General features: G+C 42.8%; 1 protein-coding gene across 1 annotated transcript in view; it reads left to right on the forward strand.

Annotated features, from left to right (window-relative positions):
- The first annotated feature begins 3,489 nt into the window (after positions 1 to 3,489).
- The window catches only part of LOC114548037 (corticotropin-releasing factor receptor 1), a 99,048-nt gene continuing 78,328 nt past the window's right edge, over positions 3,490 to 24,209 (forward strand). The window contains exons 1-4 of the mRNA XM_028567704.1: positions 3,490 to 3,699; positions 20,275 to 20,362; positions 22,604 to 22,663; positions 23,017 to 23,142. Of these exons, the coding sequence (XP_028423505.1) occupies positions 3,670 to 3,699; positions 20,275 to 20,362; positions 22,604 to 22,663; positions 23,017 to 23,142 (304 nt within the window). The 5' untranslated portion in view covers positions 3,490 to 3,669. The remainder of the gene's footprint in view (positions 3,700 to 20,274; positions 20,363 to 22,603; positions 22,664 to 23,016; positions 23,143 to 24,209) is intronic.

Below are 24,209 nucleotides of genomic sequence, written 5' to 3' on the forward strand. Positions count from 1 at the left end.
TGATGGACAGATTTTTAGGCATTCTGTTATCTGAAATTGCTTGGAAAATAGTATATTCCCCCCGGAACCCCAGTAGGTTTGGACTGACCCCCAAATGTTTACAATGTCTGGCTCCGCGCCCTGGGAGGAGGAGGAGGACAAAAAAAAAAAAGAGAGGATGAGAAAGAGAAGGAGGAGAAAGAGAAAGAGGAGGAGGAGGAACTCCGACAGCTGCAGGAAAAAGGGATTAGAAAGACCGTCTTACTGTACACGAGCCCAGCTGGCCTCTCAGAAAATCCACAATCAAGACCAGCACATGCATGCCACCTGTCAGGGTCATCAAAATTAAAATCATACATTTCTTGAAGCACCTGAATCTCACAGACACGTGTGTGTACAGTAGTTTAGAAACAGCATGTCTTACAAGAAGCGTACTAATAAGTCGTAGACGCATAACCCAGATTGCCATGGTCTCCTCGTTGCCACTTCTCGAGCTGGCACACCCAGGGGAGGGCTCTGTCACCTTGGATTAAAGCATCTGCTGAATAATGCCTCTTTGCACGTCACTGGGTCTAAAGAAAGCTTTAGCGCGGTGTGCATAAAGCATTTTGTGCACTCAAAGCTTCGAGGTATGGATATTAAACACCAGTCTTCCCTCCTCCTGCATGTGAGCAGAATATCACGTCTGATAATATGTAAAGTAGTTAGTGTAAAAGTAGCAATTTGGATTGACGAGCAGGAGGAGGAGAACCAGGGGGACGGAAGTCCCCCGACGCTGCAAAGTCAGAGGATGGCAACTAACTAAGCTACAAAATGTCAGACGATATTGTAACAAATACACAAAACTTCTGCTTCTTCTTTTCTGCAGCAGAAATACAGATCTACGAGGTAAAGCAAATCATTAGTGCCTTCAGCAATTCGGAAAAAAAACTAAAACTGTCTTTGGTATTTTAACGGCATCATTACACAATTATGCAACTCTCTGGCACTTTAATTTCTTTTTTCATTGCTGCGAATATTGCACTTTGGATACTACTTATACTTTATTGCTTCTTCAGGTTATGAATTGCTTATTGCTTGTTCGAACTTATCGTCTTAAGGCCGTTTTATGGTTCTGCGGAGGCTCCACACAGAGCTTTCTCCGTAGCCTACGTAAGTGGCCTAAAGTTTATACTTGTGCGCTGGTGTGTGTACGTCGAGCCGGCATGTGTGTGTGTGTGTGTGTGTGGGGAGTGTGGTAGAGCGAGGGAGAAGTGAGAGAGGGACGGCGATTAGCTTCGGAGCGAGTAGCGACTCTAGAGTCATAGCGAGTCATAGTCTCCCCTGTGTTTTCTGACCACGGTGGGGAATCTGGAGCAGGAGAAGTTAACCCTCTCCTCGATCTCATGTTGTTTATGAAGAAGGAGAACCAGGAGATGAGCGATTTGCGTCGCTGCGACGTGTAGTTACATTTTTCGAGAGGTGCACGTCAGTGTATGTATGTGTTGTAAACTGTATCGTCTGTACTGTCTATATTTTAAAGTGTTCCAGTATCTTTATTGTGACTATTATTTGCCACTGTTCATCACACCCCCAACCGGCACCGTCAGACACCACCTACCAAGAGCCTGGGTCTGCCGAGGTTTCTCCCTAAAAAGGGAGTTTTTCCTCGCCACTGTCGCTGTAGCTACTGCTAATGCTTGCTCTTGGGGGGAATTACTGGAATTGTTGGGGCTTTGTAAATTATAGAATGTGGTCTAGACCTACTATCTGTAAAGTGTCTCGAGATAACTCTTGTTATGAGTTGATACTATAAATAAAATTGAATTTTCTTTTCTTTGACTTGTAAGACCACATGACAGTTTTCTTTGACTTTTGACGTACAAGAGTTCAAGAGACACACCTTCGACCTTGGTTTTGTCCGAACAACGGTCCAAACGGTCCATTTACAAAGATATAAAAGAGTGCAAATCTGAAAATGTATCGTATCTGGTATTTCTCTGACGAATGACTTCAACGCGTGCCCTGGCCTAGCTTGACATCACCAGACCAAATCTGTCACAGCAGATCAAACTTGAGCTTGCACATTCGTCTGCTTCCAAGTGTTTCCCAACCTTTCCCGGTGAAATGAAGCAATGCAAGTGAGCATGAGCACAAGCAGGTCAGATGTGTAGATCCTCGGAGAGTTTAAAGCTGCTCTAATCGATATTTGTTATTCTTAAGATCAATATGTCAACGGTCAACGAGAAAGGTGAAGCTGATGAACCCACAGAGAATTATAACCAAAAACTCTACAGTTCCTTTCAGCGCTGCAGAGCAGCTTAAGCAGCATTCATGCTTCTGCATTAAATCGAAGCTGCAGCTGTGAGGATCCTTGATTTGATTGGTTGATTGGTTGATTGGTTGATTGGTTGATTCATGGCCGGCCCTAGACTTTTGGGGGCCCTAAGCAGGATTTGGTTTGGGGACTCTCCACATTGTAACACACTGTCACTGCACTTGGCACCAACTTGTGTATTGTATATAATAGTTTAAGCACTCATAATGTACAAATACGCATGTAAAGACTAATGTGAGACCTATTAACAGCAACACTATCTTTAAATAGACCGGCTCTGTTATGAACTCTATTGTGGGACATTTCAAGCTCTTTCAAGGCCCTAAGCAGCCACTTAGTTTGCTTATGGGTTTCTGGATTGATTGATAAGTGAGCACTAATCTGAACACATTTTAATCTACTATTAAAGAGCATGTTTTGTTGGGAACTCAAACATTGGATTTTAATTTAAACGACCCCCCAGGGGGGAAGCGTGGGACCATCTGTCCATCATCGCTCCTCACAGCCAAATCTGTGCGCTGGGACACAAGCTAAAAGGGTTTCTCATTTCTGGATGAACACGGATCCGTTCCTCTTTTACCAAAAAATAAAAAAATAAAATAAAATCCGTCCCTCCTCCGGTCTTTTACCTTTCTCGTAGCAGTGACGTCTGATTAGGATGTGGCTCAGCGGAGAGCCGTTGCATTATTAACTCCACACAACCACCAAGAGGGATCGAGGTATTCCTCAGTCGCGTATGCTCTCGGTTTGTGTGGCACAACGTGGGCGGCGCGTCGAGGAGACAGATCCAGCGGCTCCGCGCATGCAGGACTCACACGCCGAGTGCGACGCGTGGGGACATGACGGTTTAACCTGCGGGAGGAGGAAAAAGCGTGCATTCAAAACATTTTGGTCCGGTGCCAGCCGTGAAGGACACGGCGGTGTCCGTGTGCGCGTCTCTCCAAGGTGGATTCGGTTTCCAGTTAGGTAACACAAACGGTTCTGCTTTTTCACGAGAAACCGAGCCGCACGGAAAAGGACCAGGATCAGCTGATCACCTGAAGAGACATCTCTGCTCCCGGACTCCTCGTGAAATCATTTTAATGGATCATTAAATCATCCGTGGAGACCTGATTATTTCTGAATTCTCTCCCCCCAACCCCGGCTGCACGCGCTTTTTTAGTTTTTTCTTCTCTGTTGACAGAAGTGACATTTCAAACATCTTTGTTTTTCTGGTGCATTATCAGCAAATTGTGCGACTTTTTTTTTCTTTTGGGGCATATTTTAAAAGTCAAAAGTTGAGTGGATTTAAAAAAAAAAAGAATGTTTTTCCAAGTCACAAGAAGACATTTCAGGACACGCGTGAACGTTATGTGAAAAATAAAGGTGTGGAAATGCGTCGCAAATACTTCTGTCTGCTTGAGGTAAGTTATCTGCGCTTCAGCTTCATCTTCCAAAAAACACCTTTTTTTTTGCTCTTTTTCCTTTGCCTCCAGTTTGGACATTTAATTAAAATAGCTTAATAAAAGCAACTGCATCTGTCTTATTCTGCGGATTTCAGCAGAGCATAATCTTGATGCGAAGGGGGGGATTTAACACTATCATCCCATCCAGATGTCAGTTTTGGATTTTGTCTCCATATCACAGCTATTTAAAAAAAAGAAAAGAAAAAAAGGAAATAGCATCCCTTAACTGAAAACCTTTCTCTGAAGTAAAGAGCTTTGAACCAGGACAGTAATTGTGACAGACAGACTGGGGGTTGATTTATTTTTATTTTTTTCCCTGCATCGCTTCCCTTGATTACCAATCAGCATCTGTTACTTCGCTGAACACGCAGATGGCGTGTTTGTAAACACTGAAATATGAACTAGGACCCTTGGTTTAAGAAATGCATGAGAAAACCATCTCAAGTGACATGATTCCTTCTTTTATTTTTTTTTATTATATTATTTATGGTTGATAAATGATGATGCTGGACACCCCGGATTTGGGACACTGGAGATTAGAAGTGTTAATGCAGCAAGTGCACTCCTCTCACTTCCTGTTCTCATGTTTGGATGCCATATAGAAACGTTCAAAAAAAAAAATGTAAGTCTAAAAAAAAAAAAAGACTCATCTCTGAACAATAAGGGCAGTTGCACATGCTGTTAAAGATGCCTGAGGGGAATCACTGTGTGTGTGCGTGTGTGTGTGTGTGTGTGTGTGCGTGTGCGTGTGCGTGTGCGAAGCTGCCGCACTAAGAATAGTCAAGAATCCTCTGAATCCTTTTTTAAAATCCCTCCTGCTTTCTATTTGTGTCCCCCATTGTTGTGATTTAAGACCAGGCAGGGCCCCCACACTCACTGCAACTCACATGTCTGCTATAAGGTAGGCTACATTCACTCATATGACCGGGGATGGTTTAACAGTAACGGCACCGTCTCACCAAGAAGGGATGACCTCGGGGGTCATGCAATCCGTTTCTCGTATGATCACTTTCTTCCTCCCCTTGCACGTACAATTTCATATCTGTGTGAAGACGTGTGCAGCCTTTACAGCCAAAACACTGATTTTCAGGTATGAAAGTAAGTCTATATTTTGATTAGTACTGATACTGCTAAATTAGAATTATGTAACTTGCATTAGATTACAAAGTAGTCTCTTAAGGCTCTTTCCCACTGTCCACAAAAACACCAACATCCACTAACATCTGGCTTTGTCTTTAGTGGCAAAGGTTACAATCGGCATGTATATCCGGGACAACTGACTCTGCAGTGGTCACGGGTGTCTATCCGCCCCAGCTCTGATAGGCGTGATGCGATATGACGCTTGTCGAGTCCGTCGGTTTTCTGGGACATTTTTAGCCACAAATTACATCCGTCTGTGCAAGCAGCGCTCAAACATCGTTCCAAATTAGTCTGCACCAAGTTTAAAACGGAGACTGAATGAGTAACCGCCATAAAAATATGTATAAATATAAAAAAGGTAGCTCAAATCAGGCATTCTGATTGGTTCATAACCGGGATATATTAATCATATACAATACCTATGATTCAAATTCCTTTGCACAAAACAATAAATAAAAGCGTGGCCGGGTTGGCTAGGTGGGTGGAGCGGGCGCACATATACTGAGAGGTTTGTGCCTCGATGCAGAGGTCCGGGATTCGGGTCCGACCTGTGGCGATTTCCTGCGTGTCTTCCCCCTCTCTCTCTCCCCTTTCTCACTTAGCTGTCCTGTCAAAAACTAAAGGCGGAAAAGCTCATAAAATAATCTAAATAAATAAAAATACATGAAACTAATGAATTGAGAGCTGGTGCCATGGAGGGAAGCAGTTCATCTACACACACCCACCCACACACACACACACACACACACACACTGCCATTACACAGAGCCAGTTTAAAATCGGCAAAGTATCCCTTTGAGTAGACGCTATATTTAAAACGATTTCAGCGCTTTACCTTGCTGTCAGACAGCTCTTTACGATGGGGAACTGATTATCTATGCTCTCTTCAAAGCCACCAGACTCCTTTTTGACAAAAACAGTCATTTTACCTCGAAGAACACGGGAGTCGCTGCTCTACAGCTGCCTCCGTCGGTTAGTTTGTGTTATTGTGTGCCTTTCTTTAGCGTTAAGCTAGCGAAGGCTAACGCTGGTTTTCCACAGGCAGCTTTTATTCGACTGCAACGCTGCTGTATCTGTGACGTGCAGCGGATACCAAGCAAGATTGGGTCCCAACAACATGATGCTGACGCTGTACACGTTTCGCAATTTGTTGTTGGTGTTTATACACGTTCCTATCAGTTTCTATCTGGCCTATCACACACGTTGCCGCTTAAAAACGTGTTTAGTTTAGTGCACTTTGTTCAAAACTGTTATGTATTGCTAGCAACCATCTAGTTGCTACAATGCTACTACTAACCTACTAAAACCTAAAAAAACTCACCAGGTATATCCGCTGCCTGAGCAACCCTCCGCCAAGCTAGCTGTTAGCTGAAGTCATACAGCGACGTATCATAAAGTCGGGTGTAGGAAAATCGCCATCTTTTAATTCGCTCGGAATTTTGAATATAGCATGTGTGTATGGACCTTTTTCACAACAGACATTTTGTCTTGTCATAGTAGGAAAAGCACAGCTGAAATTGATAACCTTAACAATGGCTCAGTTCCATCAAGTGTCCCAGTAAGTTATTTCAGTGAGTCAGCATGTACAATACCAGGACCTCTCCTAAGTGGAATGCAGCCATCATTAATGGTTTAATACCAGGGTCTCTCCTAAGTGGAATGCAGCCATCAGTAATGGTTTAATACCAGGGTCTCTCCTAAGTGGAATGCAGTCATCATTAATGGGTTTGAATACACCTGTGCTTTTCCTACCATGACATGTCAACATGTCTGCCGTGAAAAAGGTCTGTACACGGGAGAATACATTGGAGGCACGTTCGCGAGTCTGCCCTCTCATTGGCTAACGCTCTGCAAAAGTTGACTCAGCGGGGACAGCGGTGAACATCCTGGCACTTTCGCCGCCATCAGCAGACTTGACTCATACCGCTGCTCTCATATTGAATGAATTGAATCGCTCGGCTTTGCCGTTATTTCAGCTGCCTGTGGAAACCCAGCGTAACGCTACCTGCGCTGCGTTCCATAGCATATGTGCAGCTAGCCCAGGAAAGGTTATTTTATCGTGAACGTGCTATATATTTATTCATAAAAATCGATTTAAATTGGAATGTGACTATAGCTTTCATATTGATCATCATCATATTCATATTTACGTACCTGATGCCCATTTTATAAAAGCAATAGCTAACGCAAAGTGAACAGTAACTGTCAGATAAACGTGCAGTAGTGCAGTGAAATGAAATGTAGAAGAAGTGTAAAGTAGCACGAAACAGAAAAGCTTAAGTAATGTACAAGTATTTCAAAACTGTGCTTAAGTAATGCTACTTTCTACTTCTACTTCAGTACATCTCAGGGGGAACTATACTTTTTACTCCACTACATTATTAGCTGTTCTAGTTATGTTGACTATTTTGCAGAAAGTGTTCATGCAAAAACATGATCAACTGAAGAAGTAAATTTGAAGTGTCCGCAGCTCAAGGCCAGATAAGCGGCGCGAACTCCACCGCTCGCCGCGACCACTCTATGATCCTCGTTACTCGCTTTAGGTGCAAGTTTTAAGAGTTATAAAAGAGTTACGCAGCAGTCAAGGGAATCAGATTAGAAAAAGAGCTTTAATGTGCACAAAAGAAAATCAACACACAAGAAAGCCCGAGCAAGGTCCGGACAAAGCTTGCTAAAGATTTCTTTGTCTTACTCCACTTTTTATCGTAAAAAGAGAGATCCTCCCCCTGCCAAATGCTCCAATGACCACCTTCAGAATATGCGTGTAAAGCCTCAATTGGCTACTTTCGAAGCTTAAGACCACCTTTTCTGGGGATTTTCCACTGTATGAATTCATTTTGCTGATCTTGCAGTTTTGAGTGAACTTTTCACCGGGTAGACTATCCGCAACTAGCGCGACTGCTTCAATGGTATATCATCGTGGCTAGTAGCGACTGTATCGCAGCCGCAGCAGGTGTTCTGTGGTACTGAGGGTGGTATATGGAGGGAGAAGATCTTTCCTTATTTTCAAGGCAGAATACATGTCATCTCTTATTGAGTATCATACTAATTGTACATTATATATTTTATACCAGATTTTATCACATTTTGCCACAACATTCCCTCCTTTGTGACTATAGAGTCACACTTCCTAGATAAATCTGGTACCTGTCAAAGAGTTTTTTACTGCAGTATACATAATGGTGGTCTTTGGCCAGAGTGATCATTAAATGATGGCTATCACTAAACAAACAAACTTTTAAAGAAGTGTAAAATGACAATGACACATCTACGGAACCTTGCTCGGGATTTACATGAAACACACATGAATACATGAAGCTTTCGAGGCTAACTACATAAATGTTTTTCCTAGGCACACATGGTTATAACGCACTTCACATATACTGAGTGCTGTGAAACCTTTACTGATTGTCATCAAACTATCTCTTACTGCCCTCCTGTGATCTGTAGGTAAATAGGACTCTGATACAATCATTTCTCACTAACCATATACTGTTCATCCTCCTGAAACTTTCTGCTGGCATGGTCATCATTGGACTGTCCCATTAAGGCACTGGTAACGCTGGTGTCATGTTGTCATCTTGTGGGGCTGTGGACATGTTCCCCTGCTCTTAGCCATGGTGCTGTCATCACTATCCACCACAGTGTCTGATAATTCGAAGTCCCCATCTGCTTGGTCCTCAGGTCTGTTCATCTCTCTTGGTCCTCAGGTCTGGTCATCCCTCCTTCTGGGCTGTCTCTCGGTCCTGGTTTTGGCGCTGGTTCTGCTACGGTTGGGTGCTGTAGTTTTGGTTCCTGCTGGAGATGGGATTGGGAGGTTGTGGTGCCTGGTCCCTACTGGCTGTGGCGGGCCTAGTTCCTGGATCATCTGGGCCCTGTTTGGTTGGGATGCATGGTAAACCTCAGCCCATGGCAGATCCAGGGTGTTGACCGTACTTCTCATCTGTTGAGCATTTCCCATAACTAGAGCTCCAATTGATGTTTTCTGCCATATTTGTCTAGTGATAAGAAATCAGAATTAGTCACCATTCGATCAATTTCATTTGTTGGGTTAGTCATGCACTGAGTTCGTTAGCATGGGGGTTCTAGCCTGCTGAGTCAAAAGAAATGTCCACTTGCCAGCCGTCATGTATTAGGTCACAGTCAATCAGTTGTCTTTTGTCTCGGTGGTGGGTTCGGGTTCCGTGTGCACATAGATTTCTTCAATTGAATGGTTACCAGTTGGTATATCATAATACTGATCTGAACCTTCCTGATTCAACTCCTTCCTATCTTCCGTTATCTCGCTCTCAGAGCCTACATACACTTGGAACCCTCCTGTAACTATGGCCATGGTTTCTTGATCTTTAACCTGACTAACAGGAAAATACAGCATGAAACAATCAGTGCTATCAAAATCACAACTCCGATGGCCACTCCTACTCCCTCCAAAACCCTACTCCAGGATAATCCACCGATCCACTCCCAACTGCCCATTAGTCCAGTATTCAAATTGGATAGTTCTACATTAATCTCTCTCATAAAAACTTTGCCCACATTTGAGTCTGACTATCGCCTCACTTTTGACTTGGCAGTGCTCGTGGATTAGTTAACCTTCTAGGGTAATACCCTCTGGATTTCCAGCTATGATTGATCACTTAGGTTTGACGTGGTGTAGGTGAGATTTATGTCTTTGTTCAATGGTATTTTCCCCTGACTCAGCAGCCATCACCCCCACCGCCAACACACAGCCTGCTATTTGTTTTGGTTAGCTCTGCTTTGTTATCGGGTTCCTTTCTTTTGGATGGGATTTATACTAGGGTTGGGTATCGTTTGGGCTTTTTCCGATACCGGTGCTAAATAGGTACTTTTAAAACGGTGCCGGTCCCTAAACGGTGCCTGAACCAATACTTTTTAAGAAAGTTAAAAAAGAAGGACTAAACAACAGTCGGCGACATTTAAGAACAACTTGCTTATTACTAAGGCCCTATGGCCAAAATAAATGATTTATTAGTAATGTAATAATAATTTCCCCCGTAAATTGCTGTTGTATGACAAAAACAACCACCAGGAAAAGGGTATTTTACAAAAACTTTTAATGCACCGTGAGGCTGTAGGTTACCAGTTTCAGTGAACGCACCGTCTGTGTTTTTCCAACGTCAGCAGCTGCTGCGCTGCAGAGCAGATTGTTGAAATCCAGTCACACTTTACACTGGTCAACGTTAGCTGTCAGCATTTTAACCGTGATTAATCCAACTGCTAGCTAAAGGTAGGCTAACGTTACCTGCTGTCGAGTGTAGTGTAAAGTCAGGCACCGAAATAAATAATTTTTGTTCTTATTCGGTCTCGTTACTACCGTTCACGTCGAAACTGATGCCTTATCGGCACCGAGTTTCGGTAACCAGCCTTAATTTATACACTGATAAGGATTATTACAACCAGTGTTGCTGGATCAGCGTTCTCAAAACCCATGTTTTTTTGGTTTTTTTTCTCTATTCTCTGGCCGTCTGTTAAGGTTTTGCTGGGTGGGCCATCTGCCTATTTGCCTGAATAATGGGACTGCCCTTTGGTAACTTACTGGTGGAACTGGAGGTGGACCTACTGCTCGCTGTCCTACTACTGGTTGTGTTACTGCATGCAATACCACCCAATCTTTTCTTCTGCGGCATTGGTATCGTCTGACTCCCTGTGGGGTGGTGTCACCTGCCCCTCCTGATCCAGTAGGTTCTGCTCTGTTGATGCTCCTCCCCTAACTGCTTTATGTACTCTGGTTGGATCATTTGCTCTGCAGCGATGGTTAAGATGGAATTAATACGTCTTACCTTCTACTCTGAGGGTTGTTGGTGTTACTAGTAGGACTTTCAATAGGCCTTCCCGCCTTGGTTGGTCCCACCTTCGTTTGTACACTTGGATATAGGATGTATACCCCATCTCCAGGAGTTATCTGAATTAGGTTTTCTAGAATCTCTGCACATCTTTCTTCCGTGGCACCTTTCACCTGTTGAAACACACTCATGGATTTGATACATTTGGGTTAGACAGCTGATCAATTTATCTTCCAGCTGTTTGAGTGGAGGTCATTCAATCGGACTTTTGAAAAAACAAAAAACAAGCATGGGATGTCCCGTAAGCATTTCATGCGGGGGTTATGTGCGTGTTAGTACATCTTAACATAGACATTAGTGCTAGAGGTAAAGCCGGCACCCAGAGCTTACCTGATTCTGTTAGGTCACTGGTTCTCTAACATCAGATGTCGGAATGGTCCGTCCGGTGGTGGAATAAATTGCAAAAAGTTCTAATTTTTCTGCACAAACGTCGCACTCCTGCAGCATCCTATCTACAGTGGCTGCCAGAAATGGAGACCACCATACTGCCTGTAAACGTCTTATCACTTCCCCCCCTTGTGCAGTGATCTAATCGGTGCGCATTCCTAATGGCCAAATGTGGAGAGATTGCAGTAGAAAGAATTTTAGTCTGACATCAATTTGGACACCTGTCACAAGCATTTTCTAAAACTGAAGTGGCTAAATGTCAACAAATACATTCAGGGGAGGATTCAACAGCTTCCTTTTTCAATGTTATTCGCACAGACTGGGCTGAGTTGACGCATCCTACGTTGTGTCCTAACCAAATTTCCTATGATACTTGACTTCCTGTAGCTGCTTCTTCAATAATAAGATAGTTATACCAGTTTAATTTCACTTAGCCAATCATTTTTTCCCATAGTTATGGCATGATACAATCGGTGGGAGACTTTCAGATGGAACAGTGGATTTAAAACCGTTCACTGCCTCTTCTTACATTCACACTTTACTTCATATAATCTAATGGTATATGTGCAATCCTTTTTAAATTGACTGTGAATGACTACACCTCATCAATTTCCCTGGGGGAACCAATACATTCTTCTTACTCTAATTTTTAGTATGTAGGTTATATTTATAAACCCTTAATCTTAACTCAAACACACTGGAAAAAGGTAGAGCATGCTTCTTATGACAATATATAATTTTCAGGGATTGGGGTCTCCTTCTCCAGCAAAGTGTGTGGATTTTAACACTCACGCATAGCTGCTACTTTTTCGTCATACCCGTAGGTGCAGATTTCATTGACCCTCTGGCTCCTGTCCTCAGAGCCAGATGATGTTTTCCCTGTCTGCCTTTAGATTTGCATCAGCCTAAGGTCCCCCCTTGTCCTCTTGATATTTCTGGTGTCTTTGAGGAAGTTTCACTCTTGGTCGTTTGCATATCTTGATGCTGCAGTCCGGAGCCTCCTCCTCTGCTTCTTTGGCAGACAAGTCTCTGAGTGTCTCAGTTTCTGCAGTCATATTCCCCAGTCTCTTGTCAGCTGCATTTGGATGCTTGACCTGGGAGTTGCTTTACCACAGTCTGTCTGAACATAGTTCTTTACAGAGGGTCCTCCTCTGAGTCGGTGCCAAACTCCTGCCTCTGTTTCCTGTGGACTTCTGCAACTGTCCCCAATTGGCTGTCTTCTGAGCATGGCATGCTCACTGCCTTCTGCACCAGTTTTTTGACCTTCTGGTCCCGTGTCCTGGACGCTTGTGTGTTTGCAGACTTCTTTTTGCTGTTGTTCTTGTTTAATCTGCTCGTAGTGTCTGTAAATCCCCACATTTAGCCAAATCAAAAGTCCCTCCCGTGGGCCACAGATTGAGAAACCTTTGTTTGCTGTACCCGCTTTTTAGAGATTTTCCACATAATATTAGCTTTAACTGGATTCTGTTAGCACAGCATTTTCGTCTGCTGTCACTTTTGGTACTGTCATTTTCACCTGCTTGGCCTTCCTCTCCAGTGTGCATGATAGTGTGTGTTGATGTAAGAATATTGGGTGTATTGTGCTTGTCGTCAGTAAATCAATATTGTTCTTCATGGGTGTGGAAAAATTGGGATGCTCTCTAATGAGCTGTGTGTGTGTTTGTGCTAAAATGTATGGTTTACTTTTAACCCACAGTGCTGTGTATGCACTGTAAATGTGTGTGTGTGTGTGTGTGTGTGTGTGTGTGTGTGTCTCCCTAGACTTCTCTGTGTTTTCCTATGTTAATTATGACCTATGTCCGCCTGTGACTAAAGGAATTTCTCAACCTGTCAACTTAAATAATGCTTAAGGTGTCAATTCTCTTATGACTACAGTTTGTATATCTCAACTTTAAACATCCCACCTTAACTTTCAAACTGTAATCCATAACTCCTTATGATAATTGCCACAAATGACAATCAAAGCATTTTAGTACCCATTTAGTGACTAAATTGTTAAACTAAATTTCCCCATGTTTTATTCAATTCAGCTCCAATTGTCTTTTTACTTAACCTTATGAAAGTAACTTTACTTTTGCAATGATAATAATAATATTCCCTTAAACTCTGTCCACGTAGCTCCATAAATCACTCAATTCTAGCAACATACCACAACTATGGTCTATTCCTTCAACCCAACATAAAACCCTTGTATGCCCCATACCGACAACATATATTTTCCAACATATTGTATGTTATATATGTATATGCTGTCAACTCGATCACAATCTGTTCCTGTTATCATTACTGGGTGTGGGGCCCCCTATTTGATCTTTGCTATAGCTATTTTTTTTTATTTTATTTGCCGTCCGCCATTGTCATAGTTATCATTCTGACATCATCCCTACCTGCATAATCCAACCTAGCACTTACTTTTCCATATAGCACTTACTTTTTCCTCTACTCGTTCTTCCTTCTCTTTTATTACTTTATTTAATAAAAACATAGTAATTTAGCATTCTTGTTTCGCTTTATTTCCATACGTTCAATTTCCTGAGAGAGAGAGAGAGAGAGATAGAGAGAGAGAGAGATGTGTATGTGTTTATGTGTACGTGAATGTGGGTGTATATAATATATGTCTTTGGGTGTGTGTGGGGATGTAAATGTGTGTGTGCGCTGTTAACTATGTGTGTGTGGGTGTGTGTGTAAATGGAAAATGTGTGTGAGACAGAGAGAGAGAGTGAGCGAGGGAGAGAGAGAAGAGAGAGTGAGCAGTATTCTAGCTGTGCTTGTAATCTAGGTTGTCTATTCACAAGCTGTCGAATCCAACTTTGCCCCTCCCTACAGCCGTGAACTCTGAATTTACACTCTACTCCACCTCTCTCCTTAGTTCCACTGTTTGCTTGCTCTCGGGGTTTTTTGTTTTTTATATATATATATATTTTTTTATACCTTGTTTTCCATGAGGTTAAGTCATTTGCCCTAAATGACTGCGCTCATCGCCCCCTCGGTGGAATAAGGTTTCTACCCTAAAAAACCCTAGCCCCCCGTGGGCGGTTCAGATCATCTATCCTAGATGACCCGCGCACTTCGCCTGCCCTCGGCGGAATAACCCCTTTTTTTGTTATTTTCTATTATTTTATCCCTTTTTTTTTTTTTTTTTTACCCCTTAAAAAAAACTCTCTCAGCCACCCCTGAGCTAGATCCTATTATGTGCCTTTCCCTTTATTCTGACTTTCTCGGTAATGATCGTGCCTCCTGTTGCAGCCTTGCGACCTTGACCTTATGCGTCGATGCTACAACAAAGGTGCCGAGACCGAAAGTATACCTCTTTTTCCTATCTGTCTGATTTACTGTTGTACACCTTCATCTGTCCTCTAGCCTTACTCCTTACACTTTCAAGTTATTAGTCTCAGCCTTCAAACACACTTTCCAAACTCATGCGATCATTCAAACACTTCGTCCGCACCATGGTATTTCAAGACAGACAACATATATTTTTTCACTTCTGATTCCTGTTGGCAATGTTTTAATGTTAGTTATTCTAGCCATTCACTTCATGCCAATTTACTAAAATTTCCTCTAGGTTCTTTTGGGAGAGAAAAACGACTTCTGACTCTTTCCACCTGGGCAAGACTTGCACTCCGTCAACACTCAGAATTCGCAGAAAAAATGGCTCTGCCTACCTTTGATATATGTTTGGGCCCCTGGTGCTTCAGAATGCCAGTTCCTCCCGGGATCAGAAAGGTCTCGTCACGTCTTCCTCCTGGCTGGCTCGCCAAACTGAAGAAGTAAATTTGAAGTGTCCGCAGCTCAAGGCCAGATAAGCGGCGCGATCTCCACCGCTCGCCGCGACCACTCTATGATCCTCGTTACTCGCTTTAGGTGCAAGTTTTAAAAGTTATAAAAGAGTTACGCAGCAGTCAAGGGAATCAGATTAGAAAAAGAGCTTTAATGTGCACGAAAGAAAATCAACACACAAGAAAGCCCGAGCAAATCCCGGACAAAGCTTGCTAAAGATTTCTTTGTCTTACTCCACTTTTTATCGTAAAAAGAGAGATCCTCCCCCTGCCAAATGCTCCAATGACCACCTTCAGAATATGCGTGTAAAGCCTCAATTGGCTACTTTCGAAGCTTAAGACCACCTCTTCTGGGGATTTTCCACTGTATGAAGTCATTTTGCTGATCTTGCAGTTTTGAGTGAACTTTTCACCGGGTAGACTATCCGCAACTAGCACGACTGCTTCAATGGTATATCATCGTGGCTAGTAGCGACTGTATCGCAGCCGCAGCAGGTGTTCTGTGGTACTGAGGGTGGTATATGGAGGGAGAAGATCTTTCCTTATTTTCAAGGCAGAATACATGTCATCTCTTATTGAGTATCATACTAATTGTACATTATATATTTTATACCAGATTTTATCACATTTTGCCACAACACAACCTCTACAACTTGCGTAATCGTTCAGTGAAAAATCTCCATCTTATCATTATATTTTGAAATTGAGTCCTTAAATAGGCCTGGGTGAATATTTCAACCTGCTCTCAATTCAAATCAACTTGTTTCACTTGTATGATTTATATTTTTATTATTTAGAGGTGGAATCTGCGATTCTGGAGAAAGATTGTTGATATTTTGACCTCAACGCCCAAACAAATACAACCCCTCCCCTATGCATCTACTGCACAAGCAATATTGCCCCTCTGGGGACGAATAAAAATCTGCTTGACTTGACTTTACTGTCCCTCTCACTCCCACTGCAGTCCTCTATATACATCCATCCATCCAACATTCTGCTTTATTCTTCCTATTGACATTTTACAGGTGAACCATGGACACCTCTATAGGGCTGCTGCAACACATGCACTTTGACACTCAATGGATATGACAGAAAAAACATATTCAGCTGCAAACATTTCTCAAACTGCCTCACTGATTTCAATGCAGGCCTAAAATGTGCTCTAAGTTGTAGAGCTGCAAATATGAATTGATTAGTTGTCAACTTTTAACTATTTTGATAGTCAATTTATTTTTTTTGAGTTATTGTTTACAAAAGAAGAGTAAAAGTTCTCTGATTCCAGCTTCTAAAATGTGAATATGTTCTAGTTCCTTCTCTCCTCTGTGACAGTAAACTGAATATCTTTGAGTTGTGGACAAAACAAGACATTTGAGGACATCATCTTTGGCTTTTGGAAACACTGATCCACATTTTTCACCATTTTCTGACATTTTATAGACCAAACAACTAATGGATTAATTGAGAAATTAAAGGACAATGGAAATAATCGGTAGTTGCAGCCCTAGTAAGTTGTATGATGAAGGAAAAAAATAGAATTAAAACAAGTATCGGATCATAAAGCTTATTCAAGACATCCATACGTCTAAGAAAGTCTCATATTGACAAGCTCAGTGCAGAAGTGACCGCGGCTGTTTTATGTGAAGGCATCAAAGACATTCGTAAATCATACAGCGATATTAATAACCAGGTTATGTTCTAAATCTCATCCTATATGTCATAACAGGGAATAATGTGCATGTAAAGATGCTAATGTAGATGAAATATTATAATGAAAGGATCCGTCTCCTCAGTGGAGAAGCAGCCTGGATATAGACAGTAATTGAGAACATGTTTGATGTACAAATTGATGTAAATTGAAGGGTGTCTAAGTGATTAATGTGAACAAAAATCTTTGAAATTGGTCCAGTATTGAGTGCAAATGCTGTAACCGGCAGCTGTGAACCGGCAGCTGTGAACCGGGCTGCAGTGAACCGGGCTGCAGTGAACCGGGCTGCAATGGAAAAGTGCTGTTTTTGCCGCTGACAGACTGACCGCATTATGGTAAGGTTCCTTACAGAGATAGACCTTTTGGTTAAAGAGTAAGATCCTTTTTGTTTAACCAGAAACGGCTCTGAAATCGCCAAACCCACCAGACTCCATTTAAATAATCAGTACTTTTAGCGTGTATAGAGCCAGCACATCTCCACACGTAAATGGGTGAATTAAAGGGTTTATTTCAACCAAACCGGAGTGGTGATTGTTGGAACAAATAGGATCCAGGTTGAAAAATACCAAAAGTTACCCTTTTTAAAGAAGAATTAAGCCCTATTCGCATGGGTCGAGTATTACCTGGGGACCTGTAGTAATTTGTAATCATTATGGAGCTCGTCTGTGATCTTAATCCCGAATCTGCCATGTCTGTAATTTGTCAAGTAAAAATTCCAAACACTGTGGTTGTGTGACAATATTAGTCCCGTACGAATCGCCATCTCAGTAATTCAAAGTTGTATTGGCTTTGTTCCGGGGGATATCAATACATTTGAGTAAAATACAGACTTCACTTATCCTGTGGGAATCATTTTTAAATCACAGAAGGTTATATTAGTCCTGTGTGAATAGGGCTTAAATTGCATATTCCTCCCGTGTTGCAGAATTAGGTTTTATACGTTTTGATTATTATTATTATTATTATTATTATTATAGATAGATACGTACTGTATTTGCAGCTCTTAGCTTCCCCTTAACCAACCAAAAAAAACAAACGCTGCTCACACATCAATGCATCCTCCTTAAAAACATGTATAACACTATGAAGGGCATTTATTGTTACCGTTACATGTACTTTTAGTCCAGTACTTCTAATGAGTATTTCTGCATTGTTGTATTCTTACTTTTACTCAAGTTAAAGATGCAAGTACTTCTTCGGCCACAGAAATCTGATTTAAAGGGGAACTATGCAGTTTTTTTTTAGCTTAATTTACCTTAATTGAACAGCTTCGGAGTCATTGGAATGGTTATATGACTTTTTTTCGGGTTGAATGGTGGTCGTCTCGCTCCCCCCTAGCGCCTGTGAGCGGAAAAACCAGCCTTGAGACTTTCTGCCGGCGAGCTGCCGGCCTCAGCATCAGGAAGTATGGCGTGATATCAGGTCTGGTGATGTAACGAATTACTTCACGGCACTGCACACATACGCCCATCCAGGAACCGGCAAGGTAGAGATGGAGTTTTTCACACTATCGTCATGGCTGAGGAACATTTTCTATAGAGAAACCTGTAGGGGAGCTCTATAGAGAAACCTGTAGGGGGAGCTCTATGGAGAAACCTGTAGGAGGACTCTATAGAGAAATCTGTAGGGGGGGCTCTATAGAGAAACCTGTAGGGGAGCTCTATAGAGAAACCTGTAGGGGGGGCTCTACAGAGAAACCTGTAGGTGGAGCTCTATAGAGAAACCTGTAGGGGGGGCTCTATAGAGAAACCTGTAGGGGGGGCTCTACAGAGAAACCTGTAGGGGGGGCTCTATAGAGAAACCTGTAGGGGGGCTCAACAGAGAAACCTGTAGGGGGGCTCTATAGAGAAACCTGTAGGGGGGGCTCAACAGAGAAACCTGTAGGGGGGCTCTATAGAGAAACCTGTAGGGGGGGCTCAACAGAGAAACCTGTAGGGGGCTCTATAGAGAAACCTGTAGGGGGGGCTCTACAGCAAAGAAACAGAAATGGCCGAAACTGCATAGCGCCCCTTTAAAACAGGCTTGTTTCATCCTGTTGTTGATATTGTGGCTGTCGGTCAGTTGTTGAGCTTTAATTACTTGGAAGGAGGCAGACAGCGAGCACTAGTCCAGTAGGTTACTGAACTCTGATACCTGCCCAGGATTTACTGAGCGTGAAAGAGACTCAGGAGCAGTTCTTTGAAATCTGGGGCAGTCTAGCATTTTACATGATGCGACGCACGCACCCTCACTCACTCACTCACTCACTCACTCACTCACTCACTCACTCACTCACTCACTCACTCACTCACTCACTCACTCACTCACTCACACGCACACATGCACACACACACAGACACACACACACAAACACACACACAGTGCTGGTATCTTCCATTTCACGCTGCTGTAACCATCAGGTATGAATGTGCTTTTCCCACTTAAGAGTGACACATTTAATGAGGCAAATACATTTATTTAATTGAAAGGATTTTTTTCTTTATTATGGAGAGGAATGTTTTATTCAAGAGGGAAATTAAACATTGGCTTTGTGGGTAATAGTAGCCGCCCTCTCGTGTCTGTATTCAGCTACACCGACGTGTCGCCTAGTTTGGGGTCAACCGGAAAGGCCAAAAACATAAATAAATGATGAAATTTGAAGGTCTATTCTGTCTGTCATAAATGCCACGAACAGATGCTGCCTGTGTGCCAGCAGTGATCACCGGTTTCCAGATGCAACATGCAGCACAATGCACACATTCACTGGGGGCTTTTTTTGGAAGCTTTCCAGCTTTCACAAGAAATCCCGTTGAGGTCAAAATGTGTGGATGAAATATTAATCCACTGTGCTGTCATTTTACGGTCACGTGCCGCCGGCTACAGAGTTCGTATCAGCGGCAGTTGCTATTTGAGTTTAGCCGACAAAAGGTTACTGGGAGCCGGCTACGGAGCACCGCGAAATGACGGTCCTTTCAGGGGCATGGCAACAACAGTTCCGTTTAGGCACCAAAACAAATAGTTTAAATTTAGGAAAAAGATTGTGGTTTGGGTTAAAACCCTCCCAAGGAACGAGCACACGTTTCCTGGGTAGAAATCTTGTGTTTTTCCCCGCTCCCCCTGCTTAAAAACCCTTTGTTGTATGAACCGCCCATCCACCCAACCTCCTCCATACGTGGTCCATAGCACTCTTACACAGCTGGTTCATGCAAACTGCACTTTACTCACCTCTTTACATCCGCGGTGTGGAAATAGAGCATTGGGAAAAGAGCAAAAACACTCTGCTACTTTTGCCAACTGAGACCCAGCAGATTCCCCCTCTGCTCCGCACACACATGTAAAGTGGGCTAACTGCCACCATGCACACGATGCACAAACCCAAAACATTTTGAATTAAGCATTATATCCCTCCATGAAGGCAACTTCTCAGCCTTTATATTTTATTGAAACCTTGTATCTGTAAACATGAAAGAGTGTTGACGTGATTACAGGGTACAAAGTGCTCCAAATTAGGCGAGAGGAGTTGTTAATACATGCATCGTCTGCTCAAGGGCATGGGCGATCTTTCAGCAGGATTCAACTTCATCGAATTAAATGAACACGAGGCAAAGAAATAGATGCGTTTAGCACTATGTTATGGTGATATCGGACTAATTGATTTGTGATTTTTCTCTGTTCGCAGGCGTGTGCCATCCTCAGCCTCTTGCCCTCAGGCTCTTTGGCAGATCTGACATGTGAAGCTCTTCTCATGCTTTCAGGAAATGTCTCACGTAAGTCGACGTTTACAACAGCAGATGGTACAAGCTTTTAAAAGGCAGGAGCGTCCCGAGTGTTTCGAGTCGCTCCACTGTTACTACACTGGTGATTGAATTGATTTTCAGTCTTTCCTATTTCACAAGCACTACTGTAAATGCCAAACCCTCGTCCTTAATCACAACCTTGTCCTTTTGTTTATTGGAAAAATGGCTTCTCTTCTTATTCCGTCTCCACGTAGACCTCCCAAATACAGCAATAGTAGGTAGTTAATCACTTCAAATCGCTGCACACACCCAGAGAACACACACAAATATGCACAAATGCACAAGAATAATATTTTATTTGCCTCCAGATTTAGTACTCACAAATATGTCCCAGGTAGCTCTGAACAGATAATACGAAGGATGTTTGTTCTGTGTGTTATTTTGCTTTATTATCACGTCTGTACTTTTTTAACACCGACCGAAATGTGTCTGTGGGAACAATTATTAAAAATTGTAGAGTAGGGGTGCAACTCATGACTTAGTCAGTTAAAGGTCCCATGACATGGTGTTCTTTGGATGCTTTTATATAGACCTTAGTGGTCCCCTAATACTGTATCTGAAGTCTCTTTTATATAGACCTTAGTGGTCCCCTAATACTGTATCTGAAGTCTCTTTTATATAGACCTTAGTGGTCCCCTAATACTGTATCTGAAGTTTCTTTTATACAGACCTTAGTGGTCCCCTAATACTGTATCTGAAGTCTCTTTTATACAGACCTTAGTGGTCCCCTAATACTGTATCTGAAGTCTCTTTTATATAGACCTTAGTGGTCCCCTAATAATGTATCTGAAGTCTCTTTTATATAGACCTTAGTGGTCCCCTAATACTGTATCTGAAGTCTCTTTTATATAGACCTTAGTGGTCCCCTAATACTGTATCTGAAGTCTCTTTCTCGAAATTCAGCCTTGGTGCAGAATTACAGCCACTAGAGCCAGTCCCACAATGAGCTTTCCTTAGGATGTACCATTTCTGTGTCTGTAGCTATTGAGGAGGAGGGGGGGCAAGGTGGAGGGGGGGGAGGGGGGTGGCCTTGACCAACTGCCACTTTGCTCGTTTGAAAGCCATGATGTCTCTCTCTCTCTCTCATGGGGGTGCCAAATTCTCTGGGCGGGCAAAGCAGAGAAAGGGTAAGTAGAAGATTCCTGATTGGTCCATCTGAGCTTTCATTTTCTGAAAGGCAGAGCAGGATACCCAGGGCTCGGTTTACACCTATCACCATTTCTAGCCACTGGGGGACCATAGGCAGGCTGGGGGAACTCATATTAATGTTAAAAAACCTCATAAAGTGACGTTTTTATGCCATGGGACCTTTTAAGTTACCTCAACTGAACAGCTTCAGAGTCATTGGAATGGTTATATAACTTTATTTGAGTTGAATGGTGGTCGTCTCACTTCCCCCTAGTGCCTGTGAGCGGAAAAACCACCCTTGCAACTGGAGCCGCGGTATCAAAGTCCCGCCCATACCCGCTCGACCAATGGCGAGTCAATCACAGCTGTCAATCATGACGTTTCACCCCGTTTTTATAGCATCAAATAACTAATAAAACCAAACTCATCAGAAAAATTAACACTTAAACAAACATTAGCGTGATAAGAACTACCTAAAATGACAGAAACCTTATTTGTGAAAAATGTGTAGTTTGGCCCATATCCCATCCGCTAACATGGAGGAGGCAGGATTTATGACCTATACTGCAGCCAGCCACCAGGGGGCGATCCAGATGTTTCACTTATTCAGTCTATAAGCCCCTAACAGACATTAATTCACACAACCACTGGTCAAGAAAACATATTTATATTAATGCATTTGAGCAAACAACGTGCAAATGTTCTCAACCGTTTCTCTTTTCTCATTTTATATTTTTCATTCATTCATTTCTCACTATAAACAGGTGTAATAACAAGTTTTAGAGTGAGCCGTCAACTTTGCCCCCGCAGAACAGCCTTATTTCCGGATCTATTTTATCTAAATCTTCTTGAGTTATTGCAGAAATAATAGCCTGACCCTCGGGGCACGTCTACATTCATATTTGCTGCTGCCGTCCCATTATTGCTCGGGGAAAGGTCTGTCACCAGTGTTTACCGTTGCCCTCTAATGCTCAACCTTTGTAGCTGTTAAACTGAATCTAATGAGAATTTCATAGCCCTTCTTCCAAAGTGCACAAACAAAGATTGAGGTTTATTAATGAAACCCTCCCCTCTGGATTGCAGTACAGTCGCTGGCCTCCTCCTGGAACCAAACCCTGAGCAACGCCACCGGCCACTGGAGCGGTGAGTCGGACACATTGCTCTTCTCTATCATGTGTGAAACTGATTCCAGCTGTTACAAAAGCAGCTCTGTTGCGGAATACCCCACAAGGGAAACAAGTTAGATCTGAACTCAGATTATAAGGACTAACATCAAAGACTAGAACAATGCTGGAAATAGATTTTGGCGACGAGCCACACCAGACGACTCTCAGGAATAATCATTAAATCCTGTGCACACAAACGGCTCATTCAGCTCCAGGACTTATTGCCAACATCATCGGAGCATTGTCAGAATTGTTACCATGGCTATATGTAGTCCTGAGCCATGACGGGAATGTACGTCTGTGTCTGACATTTCTGTCCTTGCGCTTTAGGCTCGGGACTCTCCTGCGACACCTCCATCGATGGCATCGGCACCTGCTGGCCTAGGAGCGGCGCGGGCCAAATGGTGTCGCGACCCTGTCCCGAGATGTTCTACGGTGTCAGATACAACACCACCAGTAAGTCCTCGCTGTCAGCTCCTGCCATGCCAGCCAAAAATCAAGAAAACAATAGATTAAAAGCCAGATTTAATTTGATATCGCCCTCCTTCCTTCCCTTACGCGTCTTTCCCTTGGGCAAATCCTGTTTACATAATTGTGTATATACAGAAATTAGCATGAGCATACAAATTAGCAAGAGACACAGAAGAGTGTAATAACATTTGTACACAAAGTAGGACGGCTGCACATAATGCAGCATTAGGAAACCAGGAGAGGAGCGTGATGCACTGAAGACAAGACAAGTGGTGCACCCGCTGTGAGACAGAAAGATGGGACAATGTTACAAAAAGAAGCGTCTGAGATGCTTAAGCCTGTTAAAACGCGAGATAAAAGACTTTCCTAGTGTTTGTTCTTAATTTTGGCAATCACTGCCAGTCAAAAAGTCTTTCTGAAACGTGATCTGGGTCATGTAGAATAAAATAATCTGACCCATTTTTATGTGCAAATGCACAAATGCACAGGAATAATCTTTTTTTTATTCGCCTCCTGGTTTATTATTCACAGAGATGTCCCAGGAGGTAGCTCTGAACAGATAATAGGAATGCTGTCTGTGCTGGGTTATTATGCTGTCCCTTCTGTACTTTTTTTTTTTATCACCGACCGAAATGTGTCAGTGGGCAGCAAGTAGGGTTGCAAATAGTCTCGCTTTGCCAGACCTTCCTCCACAGCGGTGCGGAGGAGGGTCTGGCTAGTCCACACGGCATTCTTGGATAGGGGAAAAACATGCTCTGGTTTATTGGCATTTCTTTAAACCAATCACAAACCAATCATCTCTCTCCTGGCGCCTCTGCAAAATAGCCTCAGGAAGGAACTTGTTTTACAAAAGTTGTTTTAGTCGTGCGAGAGAAAACTCAGATTGGACAGATAGTCTAGCTAGCTGTCTGGATTTACCCTGCAGAGGTCTCAGGAGCAGTTAACCATACATAGTCCTCAGAAATCAGCCGGAGGTTATAACGCCAACACAAAGGAAGAGGAAGGTAACGGACATCCGGCCGAAATGAGGGACATCCGGCAGAATTTCGGTT

This window comes from Perca flavescens, chromosome 21 (genome assembly GCF_004354835.1).
Source record: "Perca flavescens isolate YP-PL-M2 chromosome 21, PFLA_1.0, whole genome shotgun sequence".
NCBI lineage: Eukaryota > Metazoa > Chordata > Actinopteri > Perciformes > Percidae > Perca > Perca flavescens.